Source organism: Streptopelia decaocto (genome assembly GCF_964273445.1).
Source record: "Streptopelia decaocto genome assembly, chromosome: 9".
Classification (NCBI taxonomy): Eukaryota; Metazoa; Chordata; class Aves; order Columbiformes; family Columbidae; genus Streptopelia; species Streptopelia decaocto.
The window spans coordinates 3,766,855-3,790,208 of record NC_138664.1 but is presented as its reverse complement, the minus strand read 5'-3'; the positions used below and the strand labels follow the sequence as shown (position 1 = coordinate 3,790,208).

At 38.5% G+C, this 23,354-nt stretch overlaps 1 protein-coding gene across 3 annotated transcripts in view; it reads right to left on the bottom strand.

Moving 5' to 3' along the window:
* Positions 1-23,354, bottom strand: part of ADAMTSL3 (ADAMTS like 3) — a 176,489-nt gene continuing 153,135 nt past the window's right edge. For 2 of the 3 annotated variants that reach the window (XM_082060787.1, XM_082060788.1), the window contains exons 24-31: positions 12,177-12,359; positions 10,021-10,140; positions 9,022-9,234; positions 6,491-6,674; positions 3,776-3,974; positions 3,212-3,321; positions 2,439-2,653; positions 1-1,936 (exon numbers count right to left, since the gene is read on the bottom strand). In XM_082060787.1, coding sequence (XP_081916913.1) covers positions 1,776-1,936; positions 2,439-2,653; positions 3,212-3,321; positions 3,776-3,974; positions 6,491-6,674; positions 9,022-9,234; positions 10,021-10,140; positions 12,177-12,359 — 1,385 coding nt within the window. In that variant the 3' untranslated portion in view covers positions 1-1,775. The remainder of the gene's footprint in view (positions 1,937-2,438; positions 2,654-3,211; positions 3,322-3,775; positions 3,975-6,490; positions 6,675-9,021; positions 9,235-10,020; positions 10,141-12,176; positions 12,360-23,354) is intronic. The other variant, XM_082060789.1, reaches the window with a different exon arrangement.

The window sequence follows — 23,354 nt, the reverse complement described above, 5'->3', positions numbered from 1 at the left end:
TTGAATAATCAAACTAGAGTTTATTTCAGAAATATCAAAACTACGTTCGATAAAGCTAAATATTAGACATCTTCAGTTACTGGAGAAGCAATAAAATAATCTACAAAGAAATATCATGCCAGATGCAATAACAAACATTTACAGCACTGCTCCTGTATAGCATGCATACTTGACCAAAGAGAAAATTAAAGCAACAAAAAATGCTATGTGTTAACATTTGAAATCTTTAAATATAAAAGAAAAACACAAATAAGAAATTTAGGTAATAAGAAAAAAAATATACGTCCAAAAATCTTTATTAAACACTGTACAAAACAAAATATTGCACTTTAAAATCAGACAATAAATATCTACAAAGTATCTTACAAATGTTTTCTTTTAATTTAAAAAACTGCTTAAACAAATCAAGACCCATTGCTGATTAAAAAGGTAATGATCAGGAACATCCTCTCCTTGCAGTCAGCCTTGGACACAACAGTCCACACTAAATATTTTCTATACAGTAGTGCTAATCTAATTCTCAGTGATGCAAACCCCCTGTGCAGGAATGCTGGCTCCAGAACTGCTCTTACAGCACACCCGCTAATTAGCATGTGGTGTAGTTCAGTAATGCAACACAAGATCCAAGTCAGTACAAGCGTTCAGGCCTCCAACGTGTGCAGTAGTTTGGAAACTACAAAAGAAAAAACCCATCTATCTGCTGCTTTCTCTGAGGTTCTCTCTGCTTATAGCCCTAGTGAGGCATAATCTGCAACATGGAAAATAATTTACCTAGGAATATCATCATCAGAATTTAACAACTTGCAAAAGACTCAAATGGTTAATTGTCACGATGAAAAGCCGTATTGCTGGAAAACTGCTCAAAATAGATTTCTTACACTTGCCTATCTTCGTAATTAATAATACTTTCTTGGACATTTTTGCCCATTAACACGGGAATAAAATATTCAGGATGGAAAATCTGACAGCTGTGTCTGGCCAGTTATTGGCTCCTCATTTGACTTGACATGCACAAGAACAGCAGTCACAAGTGTTTCATTCACAGGTCTGACAAGCAAGCCTCATGTCTAACTTAAAATCAGTAGAAAAGTCTAATTATGCCGGAGCCTCAACTGCACTTCAGTGACTGGAGCAGCACAGAAACAATGGAAAATGACTTCTCATTTATTTGAAAGAGATCTATTGCTGTTTTGAAAATTGTACTAGCATCTATAATGTCTTCCACTGTGTACACATAAATATAAGCACAGAAAATAAAATGTACTTCCCGTGATCCCGTGAGATCAACCCTTAAGCTCAAGTTGTTTATGAAAATGAGGCTGATGTCAAAAATTTTACAGCTACAAGCCATGGCTTATATAAATTAAAAAATTGTGTTAAAGTTGATAAAACAATAAAAACAAAACCTTGGGGTCAATAGTTGCTGCATTCCAAAATTCTTCAAAGGATTTTGTGACTTTGTTTTTCCCATGAGTCAAGGACAGTGAGCACTACCTAGTGCTTTTCAATAATACTATTTCCCATGACAAAATGATAAGGTGACTGCCTGTAAAGTTTTACAAGTGATATGCTGTGATATTGTCTTCCTAACCCAGACACAAAAATGTCTAATACACTAAAAGTTCCATCGCAAAGAGTGGATAATAAAAGTTCCCAGAAAAAATACCCTGTCCAGCATATCAATCTGCAATACTGTTTTTTCATTAGCCCCATATTTCCGTTTAACTGTTATGACTAATGTCTTATTTACAAGTATGTACTTTGAGCAGGCTAATTTAATGAATCTCTTCCCATCTCTTCACTGCAGCATCATGAACTTTCCATAGAAGAGTTACTTGACATGATTGACAACATCTTTGTTTGTAGATGTCTATCAAGCATAACTTTAGTTGCTTTACAAATGTACAGTAGTGAGTTGTATCCTTGCATTCGCCTTCTGAAAAATATATTTAAACATTAAAAGGCTTTATAACTGACAAAAGATAAATAGTAGAACTTGTAATTGTAAACAACTGACGGATTCTTGGTAACTTTGTAGTTATTTTACATTTCTGGCAATAGGTCACAAATAAGAGGTGTGATCTCACTGCATTCATGTACTTATTGTCTGTTTCAGAAAACTACCCCATCTTTCAGGATTTAACAGCTTGCTCAGAGACTTATGAGTCACAACTGGCACAGACACATAGAGAAGTTTGCATAAAACAACTTCCGAAATATCCTGTTTCTAAAAGTGCTTTTGAGGCTTTAATATCAAACTGGCCTACTCAGAGAAAAATAACCCCAGGATGATGAAGTGCTCCTTGGAGAGGATAGTTTTACCCTTGATGTACAATCAAATGGTTGTAGAATCACTAGCGTACAACCGTGAGTCACCTTCTAATATAACAGCTACAAACTATTACTATGCTCATATATAAAAAAAAATGTTTACATACTGCCACAGGATGTGACATTGCAGTGTTGCCAGGTCACTGGTCTCTTCCTCCATCCGCAATACTGATCAGCCACAGGTTTGTTACTCTTTCTGTGTACACAGTACACTCGTCTGGACTGAAACCCACTCCCGCAGTCCACACTGCAAGGCCTCCAAGGGCCTGTCTGCCAATGGACATCACACGCCTCTGAAGAACAGTTTCTTCTGACAGGAGATCTGTGGAGGAAAATAAATGGCAGTTAAATGCTTACTTTTGTGCTAAACCTTTATTTGCAGAATGATAGCATGAGTATCAGAAAGGACTTCTGGAGACTAATTAGTCCATGCTCCCTGCTTGTAGCACAGTAAACTAGTACAGGTTGCTCCAGACCATAAATAAACCAATTTACATGGTCCACAAACTAAGGCCCAGAAATATTTTATTTTGTAAAATTCGGGCAGCAATAGACCAGAATAAAAAGTAATATCAGAAGAGACCTATCTCAGTAGTAACGAAAAAAAGTTATGACAGATCACTCCAATTTCTAGTTTCTTTGGGGAGTCAAGATTCCCTCAACTCTATTTCTAGCTTTGCCTTTAGCACAGTGGAGGACACTGATCAAATCCATTACTCTCACTGGACAACTGAATTCATCCAGTGCATGCACAGAGATGACTGTCATTACCTCCTTTCCTTGTGTTTGATATGTAAGAATTTGCATATTTATACTGCATTGACAATCCTGTATCTTTGATCATCTGAAGATCTAACTTGCAATGCTTCAGACTGTGTACCTCTTTCTTTCATCACAAGAAGAGTTTCGCACCAAAGATCCATTACGAAGCTGGCATATAAAGTGACGATGCTGTAAACCTACAGGGCGGCCTACACAGTGACTGGAACACTAAAAAGTGAGAGAAAAGGATGAGGGGAAAGAGAAAGAAACAACCAAGTTAATCATATATACTAGCAATATATTAGCTTAAAATATAGAATATATAGCAATGGATTAGCTTATAAAATATATTGAAAGTAATACTCAGGTTTCAGCTCATGTCTTTGACAAAGCAAAGTAGCTCAGACATCGCAAAAAAAACAAACAAAAACCAAAACAACCAACCAACCAAACAAAAAACAAACAAACAAAAACCCCACAAAAACCAAAACAAAAAATAAGCAGAAAACCCCAAACCAAAACACACCAACCAGGATTTGTAATTCACTGGTCTGAAAGGTAATTACAACTAGTGCCATATAGCTTGCTCTTTGTGCAACAGAATAGATCTTCAGCCCATGGAATGACGACACTGATACACTTTTATACCAAAAGGAGTTTCCAGACAAACTCTGTAACTTACTTGCGTCTGTATTGTCCCCGCTGTACACGAATGACCCGTACATGGTTTCCTTCCCACAGGACGATCCCTGTGTACACAAGCATCTGGTGGCAGCCTGAGCACACTGCCGTTGGCTTTTACTTGTTGACAAGTTATTTGTCGATAACGAAATCCGTTGCCACAAGATGCAGAGCACTGAGACCATGGACTAGTTACCCACCTGTAGGATGCAGAAGGAAATTTGTAGCAATCATAAAAGCATTGCAAACTTGCTGGTAGTTTGCAGCAATCTGTTTGCAAATCAGAACCAAAAAAAACCTGTCATTGCAAATTTTAGTTATGGGCAAAGGTAGAATCAGAGCTTTTTCAGCTGTTAGGCAAGACCTTATTAATTTGGTTAAATGATGACTTCCGAGATAACTGTGGCTCAATATATGCTAACAGAATTTATACGGCTTCTTACCCAAAAGGTTATATTAGGTAAACCACGTAGACCCTGCTGGATTTAACATTTCTGAAGGAAGAACAGTGTACTTTTCTGTAACTTATAAAATGACTGGTACCGATTTACCTACTACTAAGGTGAAGGGTGTCATAACTCATCCAAATTTATTACATCAAGATCTTGCTAGATAATGGCTCAAGCAGAGCATGTTATTTATTGATTAGAAGCTGCAAAGATTTAGTCTGTCTTGGCAGCCAGGAACAATACTGGGGAAGCAACAGGTGGTAATACAATTTATTTCACTTGATCTTTTCATAAATCTAGGCTAGAAATACAGAATGGGACTTTATGTGTAGAACAACTGTGACAACAGGAAAAATATCCTGTTCTCTTTAGCAATTATTTCATTTTCATACAGTGAAACAGTTTATATCCATTCAAGAAAGATTAATCTTTTACAGTCTGGACTTTTGTCTTTTTCTTCCTTTTAAATCTCAAGTAATTTTGCAAACATTTGGTGCAGTGCATGCACAGCAAGTCAGCCAGCCCCAAATTTGGCAAATACTTAGAGCACAAGTTAAGTACATGCTTAAACTCTTATATTTGCTTAACTGTACTTCTATGCTGTGCTGAAGATAAGTGATTAAACACATGCAAAACACTTTGAATTACAAGGGCCCATGATACTGATCATACATCTAAGCTTCTGTAATTCTATGGATACATTTTAAAGAGTTGCCCCGGGGCAAGAAGTTCGTGTAGAAATCAGAAAGTGGGAAATGGAAAGACAAGTCTGAACATTTTGCACTTCCACCCCAGGTTGGTAATGCCAGGGAGGGAGGAGAGGTTGGTGGCACCAGGAGCCAGTCACAGGGCTGTTGTCCAGGTATCTGGGATGCACTTCCTATATGGGAAGCATGGAATACTTCATAAAAGAAAAGCAATTTTTATGTTTACATATATGTATAATTCAAGGTAGAGTTAATTATGATAGTATGCACACAATTCCCTTCCACTGGTAAATTCATAAAGCAAAATTAAAAGCAAAAGTCCAAGTATTTTTATTAAGAGAATTTAGGTCCCAGTCTGTTTAGCCATATTAAATAACTGATGCTTTTGTGGTGAATACTGTGATAATTAGAGATTATTAAATCACGCACTGCAGTCCACTGAAAAGGCACAACCTTGCTTGGGGGAGCACTGGGCCCTCTAGTATCCTCCTAACTCTCTCATCTGCTCTGAATGGCTGAATTTTAAGAGGGAAACCTGCAACTGAGTCTGTGCATTTCAAATGGTTAGTTCTATTTCGGTATTTTTCCACTGGCAAAAAGTTTGCTTGTTATGGGCTGGCTGGGGTTCACACTCACAATTTAAAATTTTGGCTGCCAATAATGAAATAGAAACGAATTTCTCTTGATATTTATCTGTTGCTATGTTTTCTGGTTTTGACACAGAGTTTAGAACATACTGGCAAGATGCACTCCCAGAATGTCAGCTGAGGTCTTAACACATCTCTCCAAACATTTTCCAGCAACGGACAACTCCAAAATGCATGCATGACTTTTCATCCCTCACAGATTTTTATGTTGCTGACAGGGATGGCCAATTCTTTCAAGCAACGGAAAGCACTTGTTTTGAGGACTCTTGTGGGATTTCCTGCTAAAAGCCTAGAGAAACGCCTTGTTGAGCTGGAATGCTCAGTGCAACTCACCAAGTGTAGAGGTAACGTTTTGGCTTTTGGAATCAGATGTTGTGGTATACTTGCCTCTGATATAAAGATTTTCTGACCCAAGATCACAAGGTACTCCAGTTAATCCAGTGAGAAAATTGGCAAGGAAGGACATGCAAGGAGTGTGACACTGTGGTGAGGGGTATTAGCGACAAATGAGGCATTCCATAGTAAACATCCTACTCAGAGCTCTGCTGGCATGGAAGGAGAAGAGGCAAACAGATTCCACACACAAGTATCCTGGCTGCTCTAAACGTAATGAGTTTTCTCTTGGGGCATTGTCATGGATTGCACAAAGCTAGCACACCAGTGGCTCAGAGAGACCTCCAGCTCAGCTTTCAAGATATGAATGTGGTAGCAGCAAGACTTGCAGAGAGCTCATTTATTCAGGTCTATCAAGCGTTTCCCTACTTGCTTGTTATCCATTTTCACATCTCATGCTTTAGGGTTCATGATAAAATAATTTCAGACTCTGAGTATGAACACAGAAACAGTTTCAGGAGGTTGTGAGTGCATTTTAATACACATAGAGCACACAGGAATAAAACAGAAAGGAGTTTACCTGGCAGGGCAGTCTTCTGTGTTACATGACTGGTAAATTATGTCTGGCTCTTGCAGCCCTCTGCATAATGATTCATTTACTTTCTGTTTCTCTGCATTCACACACTGTAGTCTTCTGGAGCGGGTTCCTGAATTCCCACAGCTAGCAGAGCAAGTACTCCACTCAGTGTATTCCCACTTATGATCTGAGAAATGCAATTGAAAGTAGTGTGAGAGAGGCACTATACTTTACAACTGTGTCACATTTTAATTGACTTGGCAGCATATTCTATAAGCTAGAGAGATACTGCGTCCTCTGTAGAAAAGCAAATATTTCAGCATTGTGAAAAGGGATCATAAGCCGAAGTAGAATTTAGTCCTACTCAGCTTCCCTTCAAGTTCAGCCCTTACAAATGAGCATGAAGTTCTCTATAAGGCAAATGCGATCAGCACATGTGCACATGAAGGGCAGAACCTTGCTCACAGTAGGAACTGATGAACTTCTTTAAAAACTTTCATAACGTTTTTATACAATGAGCATTAAAAGGAGGAAACTGTAAATCAGGCTCTCTAGGTTTCCTGCTGTTCTAGAAAAAGTTTATTCTGAAGAAAACTCATCTTACTCCAGACACTTCCCATAATTTGAGAATTTAAGAGAATCCTGTACTGAACTATAGAAAAGTATTTAATGCATAAATAATTTGCCACCAAGGCATCTGGAAAGATGAAAAAGGAATTTGTTTTAAGGGGCATTTTATATTAAAATCCAATGACCTCCAACAATTACTACCTTTATATTTAGTCACAATTCCACACTTATCCCTTCCCCCACAATTCTTTTTTTTGACACTTGGTAAAAGATGAAGTACTATGCAATGTTGACAGATTTTTATGTGATCACAGGAGTCAGATTTTTCTGTAATAACCAAGAATAATTGATAGCTACCAGCTGTGTCCACAGGCTCCCTCTTCCAGCACATAATGAATTCTTTAACTTATTGTTTTTCAATGTTTCCTTATTACTTCTGGGTTTCTTAAAATAATACAAAAGAGCCTTTTTCAAAGTAGAAATAGTTAAATTTACTGACTGCAGCTATGACGGAGAGGCTGTATTGTTTGTTTAACTAGGATGATACTACTCAGAAGTGCCCTCAATATGCCTACTGTGCAAAAAGCACTGAAGGAGACTTTGCAGTCTTCACAAACGCATGGGTATTTCAGTGATGACACATTCACATAAGCATCAGAGTCAAAAGCGCGTGACTTGAAAATGGGATCTCCCCAAAATACTGACCAGCCCAACTGGAAATGGTACTGGGCAACAAAAAGGCTAAAGCTAAAGACTGCAGTCGGATAGTTCAATGCCTGGCTAGACCTGTTCAGAAATTCTAGCTTCAATGAGATCAATATCAGGACGAAGGGCTGGATATGCTTTTTATTTACTTTGCAAATGTAACTGACTCCACAACCCCATGCATACCTGAACCATTCTCACCCACCAAAGTAGCCCCTTGGCAGTCACTGAGAATCCACTGACACAGAGCACAGGGGATTTGCAAGATCTGACCTTACACATTGAGTCCAGGAAGTCAAATCATATTACTGGGATAACTGATAAATCACATACAAAAACTTTAAATTTCAACAGATACTTGTTTCTAAACCTGATTTTCATGCCCTGACTATCAACTGATTAGAGATTTTTTTTTTCTTTTAAAGTGTCAAACGAAGTTTCGTACTTTGCTGCCAGACTCTTAGTAGGATCCAAGTTCCTAACTCCCTTTTTAAAGCCCAATTATAATGTAATTAGTTTCTAAAGCACTTTAAATATTTACAGTCCTTCTAAAATGTTTCCATATACAGCCTATTGTCCTGCTGGTACATGTATTAATATAAGATCCTTGTCAAATTCATCTTTACTCCTCAGTTGCCCATTTTATAAACTAACAACAGAAATGTAGTTTTGTGCAAGTGAGTTAGGTTGGAGAACATTACAAAACACTCTGGAATATTGAACATTGAAACTGCTGAGTGTGCATGTGCCCTGGTACATTGATAAGTTTAAGGGTGACTATTAATACAAAAAGATGTTACTATATCGTTGTAACGACACTGGAATATGACAATGATATTAAAATTATTTTTATTATAATTAAAATCTTTGCAAAGATGACCTCAAAATCAGTTTTGTTTCAATTTGGTGGGCTATCAAATCAGCAATTTGTATGATTTGTTGAAAGGGAAGCTGAGAAAACCAGCCTGATTTAAAACTGTTTAAGCAGCAAGACACTGAATCGGGCAACATTTTCTCCGCTACACAGGTGAGAAATGAGGACCTGCACATGATATTTGGATGCACATTGACTCCCATATCCAATTCCGAGTATGGACATTGTCTAGTGACTTAACTGGAACTGTTCACATATGGGAAATTAAAGATGTTTTTATGAATTGCTTTCTAAGTATAAAAGCATGTTACGTTTCAGGGAAGTCTTTACAAGTCATATAAAATATTTCAAAACTTAAGAATTTGTCATATAATTTTCAACAAACCTTCCTTCTTGACATTTACCCAAACTGACATTGGTTTTGCAGTAGCTGAAGTCCAACATTGGAATTGTCCAGCAAATTGACCCGTGTTGGTGTTCACCTCTAGGATACGACCCCCAGCCAGGGTTCGGTATTCCAAGGTCTTAACTTCTGCAATTGGACTACCTCCAAAAAGCCAGTGAACTGTATTTCTGTAGCTGGGCAGCACTGGGCAACCTAAAAATCAACAGTATTTTAGCAGGTTTTTCTATGAACATTGAAATGCTTGTGGATAAGTATGTATGATTTTGTGATTCTGCACAAAAGACCTTAGCAGTCTAAATTAAGGAACAACTATGCACAAAATCAGTGAGGTCCAGGCTATGGCCTAAAATCCTGACTGCCCCTTGAGGGTTATCAGCTGGGTAAGCTGATGTATACTTACCGCAGTTCTTTATATTTTGCCTTTCAGTAAGTTCTTACAAACTTAACTTCTGTATGAACAAAAGGCATAGGAGGAACAATTATTTAAATGGAATGAAGATATCATTCCAGACTCTACAAGGTGCAAAGAGTTTGTCTATTTTGGAAAGGAGTCCTAAACACACTAAATGAAATCGCTGCCTTTTCGCTCCACAGGCACGAGCAGGGATGGCAGCAGAGGTATTCGTTTAGACAGAAAAACAAGAGAGCAGTTCTAGAGCCCAGCTGAATTTCCTCCCATTGTTTTCGAGTGAAGCTCAAAGAGAAATGATGTCGCTTCAGTCTCGTGGTGAGTCACCTACACGATGCCCAGTTTTAATTTTAAATTTTAAGACATTTTTTGAAGAGCTGAATCAAAACATAATTGTCTCTCTTACTCTGAGGCTCCCTCCCTGATAACAGAAAGCTGAGATATGGTTAGGAAATCCAGGTCACCAAACCCAGACTGTTAGGAATTACACTCACTTTCTCTTTGGGGCCCTTTCCATTTTAATTAAATGAATAAATAATTTAAATGACAAAGCAGACAAGACAACATACCCATTCTTAGTGGATCTCCAGGTGCCACACTGATGTTTGTACCAATTCCAGATGCCATTAGGACACGCTTTCTTCTGCTTCCCTTTGATAACAGAGTGTTATTCTCTACAAATCTTTGTTCTGTAACACAATGCATAAGCTCTCTTAGCAAGAATTAAATTAAGATGATGAAAAATAAGATTGTAGCAAAATATCCAATATGCTAGTTGTGGAGCAGAAAGACAATAGCACTTCAGAATTCTTTAGGATCAATCAACTTCATTTTTGCAGTTAAACTGTTCGTCTAAGAAATACGACTTCAGATATTTAAGCAGGGAGATGCAGAAATTATTTCAGATGCTTATGCAAGTTTCTAAATTAATGAAATTTTATTTGTTTAAAATATAAGACTGTAACACTTAGTGTAAAAACAACATTTAGAGCACATATGATGTATCTCCTGTTTCTCATGACGATGTTGCATTATTTCATTACTAGTTTTTCACATCCAGAATTTTTAAGAAAAATAATTCTCTTAATGGAATCAGGTCAATTCCTCTGTTCCATTAGATGGAATTATGACAAAGTGTTAAAACAGAAAAAAATAAAATCTCTTAAAATCTCATTTTGCATAGAGATAGCATAATGTATGCAGAATCATATGCCTGTCACTATAGCAACTCCTCCTTTTTATCATATGCCAGACAGAAAAACTGCCAAAAATGTGGGCAATCTGTCACTAACACACAGTTCTTGCTACTTAGTCAACGTTCCCGTTTTAATGAACACGCATAATATCCATGATCCTCCTTCCAGAATAGTTTAAAACTTTCGTTATATCCTAACATCCGTGGGTCATTTTACATTGGTTCAATGTTTTTCCTCAGTGGGCAACATCTGTACAAAGCCTCCTGCTCATCTGTGTAAACGCTGGCACAAAAAAGTCTCCCCAGAAGCACAGCAAGGCCGATCCCAGGCAGGCAAAGGGCTGGTTGCCTTGTCAGTCCTTAGGAATTGTATTAGAAAGGCTGCACAGATTGTGCGCTGCTGCTGGACTGCCCCAGGTCAGGCAGTAATTGCTGTAGTGAAGTCCAAAGGGCTGACGTGATGTTGCTTTAGACAACACTGAGTCAGCGCAACCTGCAAGTCCTGACACCAGAAGTTCTCCCATTTCATTGCAGTTTTGCACAGCCAAAAAAAAAAAGTAATGCAGAATTTGGCCCTATCAAGATTTATTTAAAATAATATCATATGACCAGGAATAGAAATGAAGTTCAGACTCTTGTGAGCAATCTTGCCAGTCACAGAATTATAATAATATTCCTCTCTGGAACACCTGAAGTGTTGATGTAGTCCGGGAAAACTGAAACCAAGAAGGGAGCTTCAGTCTACACTCATCCTCACACAGAGACTCCTATTATGTCTTTGGTACGTCTAACAGGTCCAAACATCTATAACCTGCCCTACACACGTGTGCCTATGAAAGCAAGCTTTGTTGCAGGATTGGCTATATATAACTGTGTTGTACATCATACAGCAAAATGATGAGAAAATCAATCCCTAGAACTGAATGATCCATTTATCGGAGCTATTTGCAAGGCCTGATTTTATTATACAGTATTACATGATTAATCTTTCAATAGAATAATTTAAATCCAAGTTTTCTTTACGTTTTGTGTTCTGAGAGTTAGCAGTTCATATACAGAATTTCTTGTTTTCCATGTCCCTACATTTTACTAGCCCCTATAATTTAAAAAAAAATAAAGTAAAATAAAATAAAAATCAAAAACAATCCCCAAACCAGCCTTTGCTTTCATTTCACCGCATGCATTTCCCTGCAGATTTTCCAAATAACTCAAGCCTGCCTCATTTCCCTAGATAAAACCACTGGGAACAATGGAACATGACAGAGGGTTTATTTTTCTAATGTGTGTGCTGGTTTAAGGGAAGCAAGAAGATGGAACAACTTTTGAAGTCACAAGTCAAACCATCTGTACCTAGAGCCGCTATTACAGGAAACACAAAATAGAAAACAGATCCCAGGGAGTGAGATGCAATCAACATTTCCAAGATCATAATAAAGTGTTAAATATCCCCCCAACTATTTTATTGGTTAAGCTTCATAATCAAAGTGGTTCACTGCTGTTATCAGTAAGGAATTTTCATTTAGCACTTACCGGTTAAGTGGAGAACAGATGCAGCTTCAGCTTGGCCGAGAGTGTTAGTTGCTCTGCAAGTGTATGTTCCTGCATCTTCATAGGAAACATTCCGCAGAAATAAAGAGCCATTCAAAACCAGGAAAGAATTGGTTTGCAGAATGTCTTTCTTCTTAAACCATGCTACGTTTGGTTGTGGAACACCTTGGAAATGCAAATAATTGAAGCATTTATTGTGAGAGATAAGCCGTAGGTTTTTTATTGCTAATTGTTACAATAACATCCAAGAATCATTAAGTTCCTTTGTCATTTCATAGACAGCATAAGCCAAAGAAACAACATTGCAGCAAAACAAGTGTTTTTTCCACTCACTTCTCAGTTGTGAGCTCTATTAATAATTTGGTATCCTGCTGAGATGAAAGGTTAAGCACAGAACAGCTTTAAAACTGCTATCGCTCCTACAAAAGTAGCATGATCAGGTGTCTTGCTACTGAAAGATGTGAGACCATTACCCCCAATCAGGACCAATTAACAGAAAGATCTGCACAGCATCTTTTAATTCAACCTGCATCCCAGAATACATGAAGGAGCAAATATTCAATTTCTAATTATAAATTAAAGAAAAAAAAAAAAAAAATGGAGGCAAAATATTTCTCTTGAAGAAAAAAATGTACACATTTGCCAATTAGATTAGAAAATACACATGGCTGATTTCTACCAAAAAAGCTCCTGAAATCTTCTCCAAGTAGCAAATGTCATGTATACAGCTTGTAACAATGCAGCGTGAAGAAAAAGGAACAGAAAGAGCTAATAACAACTAACCAAGGGACTCACTTGTGAAGAAATCTCATCTACCATGTTACAGAAAGCCAAAGGTCTATCGTCATTCCCACTGAAAAGCTTGAACTCTGGGAAAGTCAGCATTTGCAGCTAATTTGTCATTCTAAATTTTAATCAATGAATCAATGAGTTAACTTTGGACATTTATTTTTAATTAGACGTTTTTTTTTTCTTTCCACTGGCACAATACCACCTCAGTGGGAGGACTTCTGCTGCTTTATTTTCCTCAAACATTTGCCTTTAAAAGGATATTGTGCAAGTTGGCAAATCAGACACTTCACTGCTTGTGCTCTGGTTGAGCTGCCGCAGCAGAAGTGCTCTTTCAAAGCTCCAAAATCCCAGATAAATCAACGATAAGCCTGACATACGTGGCACAGTGACTTGCCACAGAGGTGCACAAAGGCGCAGGGCACAAGACAAGTCAGCGCAGTTTCACTGTTTTCCACCTGAACTCCGTTTTCTCTGAATATATCGATCAGTGCTCACTGAAGACTCCCAAAATGGTTCTGCTGTAGAAGTTGACCCAAACGTGGGACATTTGGAAGTTTCAGCCATACTAAATGCTAATTCAGTCTCCTCTCTTCACAGATCATTGTGCGGTATTACTTTACAGATGATGCCTTCATGATGTGGAATAGCCTTTAGGAACAACTTTAACATTTCAATCACTGGCTTAGCACTTCCAATGCGCACCTCAAGTTTTTTTCCTTTACTGTAATAGGAACCAGACATAGTTTTTGGAACCTGCTATTTCACTGAAGGAAAAAGCTCCCCCCACCATTTTGTCTAGAAAGAAACGCTCTTCTGCATAATCACAGATTTTATTCTAGACAATTTAGCAACTGTTCAGGTCTTTTAAACTGGTAAGATTGTGTTTTAATGAATGAAACTGCATAAAACAAAGTACAGATCTGCAGGGTGCACAAGTGTCCAAAAAAACAGGCTGTTTTTCAAATTTCCAGAAGTAGTTTTATGCCACTACAAAAAATCCTTTTGGAATTGGGATGAGGACTTGTTTTAAGGGTCTTTTTTTCCATCTTACCCCAGCTTTCTGGCTAAAGTGTATCATTCTCAGAGTTATTTTTCCTTTACAGTGTACTTTACGTGGCCGTTCAGGCACATGCACTTACTACACAGATGGGCTGAGGAGGTGTTGTGATGATGCTGAGCTTTTTTAACCTAAGACCTAGAGGTCTGCAGCCAGACTGCCCTCACTGGTACCAAAATCCTCCAGACCAATCAGGGCCAAAGCAGCATGGTTGAGATGGGACTGAACTCAAAAGATTTGAAGTCAAATTCCGCAAAAGAGAAAAATGTTTGGAAAAGTTCAAATTTAAGCTTTTAACTCGAGCCTCTATCAAACTTCAGCCCAATATCACCCCATGATGCAACGTTCAGAAATGTACCTCATTCCCGGGATTTAACTTAAGTAGAATATACAAACTGGGTTTGTGTTCTAGAGTTTATCCTGGAAAAATTGCCATGTCTCTACTCTTCTACCTGTGTCTCATTCAGAGACATGTAGAGCCTTTTAAAACCTGGAGTTCAGTTTGCAGAACAAATCTGCAGAAAAGCTTTGCCTCTCTTTTTAAGTTCAAAATTGGGTCTCTGTCACACTCCTTAAACCTAATGTAAATTATAGCAAATGATTGCTCTCTGTTTCTCCAAAGAGCTGTACGCATTTCTTTTCAGGGGAAACAAGCAAGTAATACCACACACACACACAAGTAAATCAGACCATTTCTCAGGTGAATAGTGTGAATACACACACATCAATTCTAGGTCTAAGGAGCAGAAGTGTGCACAGAGCCCCCATGGCAGTCCAGCAACCAGCCCGACTGAAATGCACAATGACCGATCACCCAAGCAATCTTAGACGTGCTGCCACTCAGAGATAAAGTGCGTGGGGGGGGAAATCCATGAGAAAAAGATCAGTTAAATGTGCCATGGAAAAAAGAACACTGTTATGCATTATACACGGTCATTGCACACTGTCATGTTAAAACAGAGTTAATATTCTCTAGATACTGTCAGGGTGAATCCATAAACATGAGCTGTTTGAGCTGAACATAGAAGTGGGGACAATCACAACACTCCTGAAACTATAGCGAAGTAACATTTTTATCTAAGGGTCAATAATTTTATGTGAACTGTGTGCTGAGTCCCTCTGATCTGGCCTCTTCACAATGATTTTAAGGACCCTTCAAATTTTTGTATTTCACGGTTCCTTTTCTTTCACAAACATTTGTATTATAGGGAAACCAATTCACTATCTGAGGATGAGCTTGGGAGATATTTGAGCATCTGCTTAAGACCAGCTGGTATTTGCCATCAACCTCCTTCCATGTCCCTTTTCACGGGTGTTTGGTTAGGTTGCCATTAAGAGTATTACAGCAAATCCTCCGCTGGAGCCCTGACCTAAGGGAAAACAGAAGATACCTTTTCAGAGAAGAGTTCAGAAACCTGTCACTGGCTGGACGAGACAGGACAAAGGGACAAGAAGGGGCAGGACTTTGGGCACTCTGCAGGCAGGACATTGCTGTATGCCAGAAATCAGGGGCCTCTAACCCAGCCTTTCAGGTGAACCCAAAACTGGTGAGCACAAATGTGATATAAAGCTTTTGGAGTTGTTCATCCAGAGAGATGCCGTAGAGAATCTGGCCAGAAAAAAGGTTTATTGTGTGGTGCTATCCCATCTGCTGATAGACACCCTTTAAATAGATTAAAGCAACCAAGCAGGAGAAAAACACATCCCTTATAGTCCAGCTCCTTTGCATTCTTCGGCAAAGCAGAGTGTACATTTCAAACTCTTCTGGACAGCTTCAGTTTATCCATATGCTCGCATTGCCAGTGAAAAATCCTTTTCTGCCATATCTCTCATGAAAGACACTGAGTTCTTGTACAAATTGCCATTTCTGGAATTCCTATGGGGAGAAACTCTTACTGTTGGAAGATACTAAACCCCATGATTTTTACGTGCGCATTTACCTTTTTAATAGTCTCAGTGCTTAACAGTACTTTGTATAAAACTCCTTCTCATAACACAGCACACAGCACAACCCCAGTGTGCAGTCACCATTTATACATACAAAAGCTTACATCGTGCAGATTTTTGATGCTTTTCCTTTAGAAATTAGACTCTGTATTAACTGCTCCTGAGTTAAGATTTTTCTTCCCTACCCGTATGCAGCACTGCAACTGAGTTACGTCTCACCAGCAGCTCCTGTGAGAAAGCAGGCAAAGAATACAACTCCCACGTTCCTCATGAAAAGACTCTCACAGTAGCACTGTGAAAAGTATTTTTCTACACAGAAACTGCAGGATAGAGTTCAAGCAAACCATCAACATGCAAGAAAAGCTCTTTTTTCCTACACAAATAGGTAAGGTCAAAAACCTGTGCTTTATCCTTTAGTATTTGTGTAAATAAAACTTTAAAAGTTTTAGACTGTTTTCTTGTCCAAGTAGAAACTAAACTAAACAAAATAAGCCAGACCATGAGTACAATGGTGTGTTTTCTTTTCTTGTTTGTTTTATTGTTTTTTGGTGGGGGGTGTGTGTACTTAAGCTTTAGGAGGTATTCATAGGACTTCATGGAGTTCATCCTGTGTACAAAGTGAGATTCTACTGCAGATGCTTGACTCTCCTTTACATAAAGGTTAATTTACATAGGGACTTCATATGGACAAAAATAACATTCACAGTCTTCAAGAGCCTTTTCCACTCCAGAATTGTAGTGAGGAGACTTTTAACAGAGATGTCTAAAAGCTAATTGCATTGAATTTTAAAAACATTTCCTCCTCACTGCTATATTTTTCTGCCCTGCGTTCTGACTCAAAGAGATTTCTACTGTTGTCATTTGTCCTTTCCCAGACAGTCTAATAATGTGTCTTTCCTTTCACCTTACTGTCCAAATTTAACACATCTACATAAGCTTCTTATACAGAACAGCTGCCTTTCTGTGTGTTAGAAGACACCAAATCATTTGGGGATTCATTTGCTAGATCTTCTCTTCAGGAAAAAAGTAAATCTTCCAGTTTGTAATCCAGGAAGTCATTCCCTATCTACATCCAAAGAAATATTAATTTCAAGCTGAATAACTCCTGGTTTGATCCCCAGCCAGCACAAAAAAAGGAGGAGGTATGGGATGGCCTGTAGTCACCTTTGTTTCCTTCATACCCCAACTCTACAGAGTTGCAGCTGAGGATGAGCCCAAAGGTACCGACCCACCCAAACTGCCAAAGGTTCAGAATCCCTAAGTGCAGTTTAGATCCCAGCGGTTCAAATGGGAGATCCATCACTGCCCTCAGCCAGCAGCGGAGTCAAACAATCATATCCTGTGGCTCCAAGTCAGGAAAACACTTAATTCCAGATTAAACCCATCCCTATTAGGGAATGCAATTAAACACATGCTTAATTTTAAGGATGGCTGTCATTGTCCTTCATGAACAAGGATGCATTCCTGAACTTGGGCCTTCTTAGTCTTAGAAAAACCTTAATCAGAATCTTACTCTTGCAATGGATCTAAATCCTCTGATGGTAAAAATTTCTACTACAGACCTAAGTGGCAATAAAGCTTTAAAATTACTTTAATCTATTTTTCTGACCTCAAACACAGGTTATTTTCCACTAGCACTGGAGCAGCTCTAAAATACTCAATGTTCCATGAAAAAAGTCATTTTCCACCGTGCGCAGCCCTGGGACAGCAAATGTTATGGAAAAAAACTCCAGCTCCGGATGGGACTGTGAAACACGTGTTTAAAAAAAGAAAAAAAGAAAAAAAAAGAGGAATCCAACACTATAGGGTGCCCTTAAAATATTCAATGTTCAAAACCAAATTTCCTCCAACCTTGAAAGCCCTATGAAATATTACACGCCATAAAAATCTTGGCCAACTAAATAGTTGCTCTAAAACATTGGATATGTCTTCAGATTTTTTCCCCCAGCTATGTAGAATCTCATAAAGTATTCTGTATTTCCCATTCAAGGGCAAGGCAGAACTGTGCTGGCACAAATCACGTTTTGCTGCACTTCACTAAAAACTTACCTAATTTAGAGGCTAAATCCGTGTGTCGTCTTTCAGAGAAAACAATTCTGGGTCAGTAATATGCACAATGAATGTCACCTGATTATTTATGCTACACTCACTAACACCTACAGTGGATTTAATGTAAGTTACAACACAGTTTCTTTGATTGATACATCTTCATATTTTCCCCAGCAGAAGTCGCAATCTGGCTTCATATTAATCTGAATGATGCTTGAACAATCAACTCCTGGCAAATCCTAAAAAGCCTAAATCCTGCTGCTGAGATTAGCTGTATGAATCTTGTCGACTTCACGGGGAATAACGCCCTTGGACAGAGAGCCAGTGTGAGATTAAGGTACTTGGTTTGATCCCCCAACATACCCTCAGACACTGCCCCATTCTCTCGCAATCTTTCAGAGCTATTACCTCTGCCTCTTCCTACCAGCCACACAAAGGCTCCTCTTCCTAGGTGGTAGCAACATTTGGCAGGTTTTAGGTATATTTATGGACATCTGGCAGCCTCCTTAGAGGGGTTCCTGAAGCAAGACCCCTTCCTATCCCAGCCTTGCACAGCTCTGTCGGGTTCTGTTTAGTTCTCTGGCTGTCAGCTGAAAACGAACTTGATCTTTTTTCCAGCTGGAGAAGTTTAAGGCTAATATTTTTTTTTCAAAACCCAGCATTTAAAATAAGGCAACTAAATTTAGACAACTAAACAAGAGGATCTGCATTGAGTATGAACTCAGAAATTACTGCTAGATTAAACTCTCTAGTCGACCCTCAACATAGACTGGGTTGGTGTGCGTTAGGGCAATTCTACAATTGGACACTGTTTTGCCCAACTTGTTAGTAATTATAGTTTACTGAACAGCCATTCTATTATATATCAACCAAAGACCCAGACATTTATGGTCATAAAGTAGATATCTACTCAGGGACTTTGAAAATATAATTTTAACAGAAATTAAAGAACTACCCAGGAATTGCCATTAGTCAGACCTGAAGTCTACCCTAAATCTGCAATGGGCACCTGGGGATGTGCAGGTCCTCCGTCGATATATCTTCCTAGCTTCCAGAACCAGATGTAACACTTAGGCCATGTAATTTTAGGACTGGATAAATGTAGGAGTAGCCACATTCATACAGTCCTAAAATTACATTCAGCCCTTTGAAGGCCATTGCGAGGCTGATGTGGCCCCTGGTGAAAATGAGTTTGAGACCCTTGACTTAGGCCATCATGCTACTTTCCTCTAAATTGCTTTTCTTTCTACCTTTTCTAGCACTACTGTATCTCCTTTTCGAGATGAGATTATCAAGTTGCAAACAGGATTTACCACAGCTTTAAGCAATGGCTAATTTGTATTTTCTTTTGTCCCTTCCTCTGCCGTTAGTTTTGATTTACCTTTTGATTTACTCCCTGGGACACCACCCAGGGAGTGTGCTGGTGTTCCGACAGAACTAACCACCATGACTCCGCAAACTATTCTCTGAGAGCAGTCATTCACGTACAGGCACATGTCTATATTTAAGGTTCATTCTGCAAATATCATTCTGCACATATCAATAATTCATTCTGCAAATATCAACTCTGAACATCCCTTGCCCTCATTTAGCTACCGAACATTATTTGTGCGATCCCGCTGCAGCTCTTTGCAGAGAGTTTTAGATTTGACTAGTCTTTATAAATCTTAGTTCTTCACAGATTTAGTCAACTAACTGTTCACATTCTTTTTCAGAATGTTTGTAAAATGCTGAGCATCACAAATTCCAGAACAGAGTCTCAGGGCACCCTACTGGTAACCTCTGTCCACTGTAAAATTTGACCACTTGTTCCTTCCAATCATGTAATCAGGTACTAACCAACAAACTGACCTCTTCTTTTACACTCTGAGAATTTGTTAAACTTTGCCTAGGGAACTTCCTGACAGGTTTTTGCAAATTGAAGTAGGAAGTATCAAGGGAATACCCACATGCTTAATGAGCATTCCAAGAACTCCAATAGATTTTGGAATTTTACCTTTCTCTACACAATCCATCTTAACCTTTACTGAATCAGGAATTTGAAGGAAACCCCTGCCCCAGTAAGGAAAGCTGGGAGACAACGGAAGAAACACTCAGCAAAAAAAAAAAGCAATGCTGTAAGTTTTTCTAACTTATGGTGTGTGATTTGGGTGAGTTGTCACTGTTTTTTTTCTCCCCACAAACTCTGTAGAACGTATCTACATTAGCAGGTAGGAAAGAGCACCAGGAATATGCTTGTAAATAGACATAGTTGGTAGGGAGGTCCCAAAACACACCCAGGGTGTGTTTAGATGAGGGTTGCTTTGAACTGCTCGGTGAATCTTGCCTGGATCCTTGCACTTAACTGCCCATTAGTATTTGGAAAGCAATAGGTGGAGTCCCCAGGCACACCTTTCAGGTTAGTTCTATTTGAAGGGATTCAGTTTGCAGGTTCCCAGACTCTTGTGGGGCACAAAACAAAACACAATTAAGCATTTGAAGTAAATCTTTCAGTCCTTCCCACTCATGCCTGATCCAAACAAAACCTCCAATGTAGATGCACTTATAGTAAAAAGAAGCATAAAGTGAAAAGAGGTTTCTTTTATTATACTAATTATACAAAGAACAATAATAAAATAAATCTATATTTACCCCTTTAAACCTTTGAAACAAATTACTGATATCTTTTAGAAAAACACGCAAAAAACCTAAAAGAAATGAAGAGCCAGAACCCTATGTATTAAACTGCTATTTTTCTTCACTGAGATGTCTTCTGAGGGGTTGAGCATAGAAGACAAAGAACAGCATCGAAGTTATATTTGGAACAGCGTGGGTAAACGAAGGAACAGATGGAAAATCAAATTCCTGATTTATCTGGACTTGTTTCAAGTTCCAACACTGACAACAAGTAGCTGGTCCATCTTCGTGAAACGTACGTGCAAAAAGATGACCCTGATTTAACAGGTTTTGTGTATTTCTCACAGGGTTTTTTTTATCAATATGTTATTCTTAGAGACCCAAAATATATTCATAGGAATGCAGAATTTGGATAACGAAGGAGTTTCTACTTTTAAAAAGCTCTGTGCCAACGTATTTCAGAGATGCAATATAATGTATAAACAACCCCAACTCAGTATATTTCCTTTCTACTCTCTCACCAGGAGGTGGCAGACGATGCACATTTTATGTGTCTTTTTCTCCTCCTCCCCCATTATACTTCAGCTCAGAACTTTCAAGATTTCACAATAAATGGAGTCTGACAGTTTTAGTTTATTTTAGTAATAATCACAGGACGATCTTTTCTGCAAATACAATAAATGTTATCCAAGAGCAATTTGGAGCAATCAGTATTGATATTTATACCATGTGTGTTGATTGAAAAGCTCTTGGCTGTAAGAATGGAATATAAATCTATCCAGAATCTTATGAATATCTTCTAGTATACACTCGTGTGGGAGCTATAAAAGTGAGTTTATTATAATTAGTGGAAAAATAGTTGTGCTATAGACTAAAATGAGAAAAGAAACCGATACTATTAGCTTTAGCAGTTTAGCTAAATTTTCCTAATCTGTTCTTTGATGTTCTTCTATTTATTAGGATACACTGCTCTTTACCATTTCCAAGTTTTTCTTTCAATCTGAATGTGATTTTTGGAGTGTGCAAGAACGACTTTCAAGTGGACAAAAAGAACCAGATCAGTAAGAGTGAAAAAATAGAAACCTGCCGTCCACTGGCTAACACTGTGTGTAATATTAAATTGCACATATTTTCCACTAAAACCACCAAACAAGAGCTGTCCTGGGTGACATGGCCCAGTGAACCCAGAGCCTCTAAAGTGGAATATAGCTGGTTCTCTTCAGGCCTTGAGGAACTAAGGGTGTGTTGTGCAGCCATTACCCAGCCAGGAGGGGAAGCTGGGAACGTATCTTTCCTTACATCACCTCCTCTCTGCCTTTCACAACTGTCTGCAGGATTCTTGGGTAAGCTGCTCCTACCTCCAGTGGAAGTTCTGCTCTATGGTATGATATTGTCTCCTAAATGAACCATTAATTTACCATTTTGCATATGTGCATAATTTTTATATGCGTTTCCAAAAGAAAATTTCTGAAAAGACCTTATGCTGCTAGACACAAAATATAGAACTCTACGTGTAGAGTTATCCACAGAGAAAACTGGTTTGAATGGCTATAAGAAGTATTATAGGTTATTCAGCCTATAGAAAAAGAACACTCGGAAGTCATTGCAGCCAAGAAATTTAAAAGTGATTTAAGAATTCTGCTATGGCACTAATATTTTTCACACACACAGACACTGTATTCATTAGATGGTTCTTATGCAGAACTACTCTGTGGCCTACCAAGAGTCCAATAGATCAGATGTATCTGCTGGATGCCACTGAGAAATCTGCATGAGCGAAGTCAGCGTGGAAGGATCCTGAATAAGTATTTGTGTTCTTCATGTTCTGCTACAAAGTCTCATCGAGTAATTATTCACTCAGGAGAGGCAGCGAAGTTGGTATCCACAGTTCCTGTCGCTATATGACAACTCCTGTGGAGCTGCCATATGCAGAGACAGGAGGTGGACTCAACGATCCTTGTGGGTCCCTTCCAACTCAAGACACCCTATGACACAAAAATTGTCCTTCCCTCTGAGCGCTCAGGAGGAAGGGCGGTGAGGAAAGGGTGCTCCAGATCCAGCCATGGTCTGCCAGACACTGGAGGAAGGGCGCTCATAATTACTCTTACAGTGCATCCTAATAGATCCTCAGCTGATAGACAGTCACATTCAATCACTGTCCAGTGGCATTTTTACTGTAGATATTAACTGTAAGGATTTACCGCTGGCTATTACTCCAAGAAGGTAAAAGATTCTTACTGTAAATCAACATGTCTGATGAGGAGAAAAGGGCTCTTGTGGACTCACGTTGCCTGTTTGTAGGAAGAGAACTTTCAGAGTGTACAAAAATACTAGTATTTTTTTCCTGAGTCAAACTCTTGCTTGTCTTATAATCCTTGTGATGCTTTATCAGCATTCACAAAGTTCTCTTCCTAACTGCAAATGGGCATATTTTTGCGTTCCACCTATTAGACAAACATGTTAGCACGAAGTGCTATTAAATTCAACCTTCTAAAGTCAGTGGTTTATTACTTTTCATTAGGGAAAGGAGATCAGAAAAACACTGCTTACATCATTGCATAAGTTTTTCTGCTTCTAAGGCTTAGTGACATTTTAAGACACACAAGCTCTATTTTATTCACAAACAGTAATACTTACTTCCTTGGCAATGACAGGAAATAAAGCAATTAGATAAATCATTTTTTAAGTCAACACTGGTG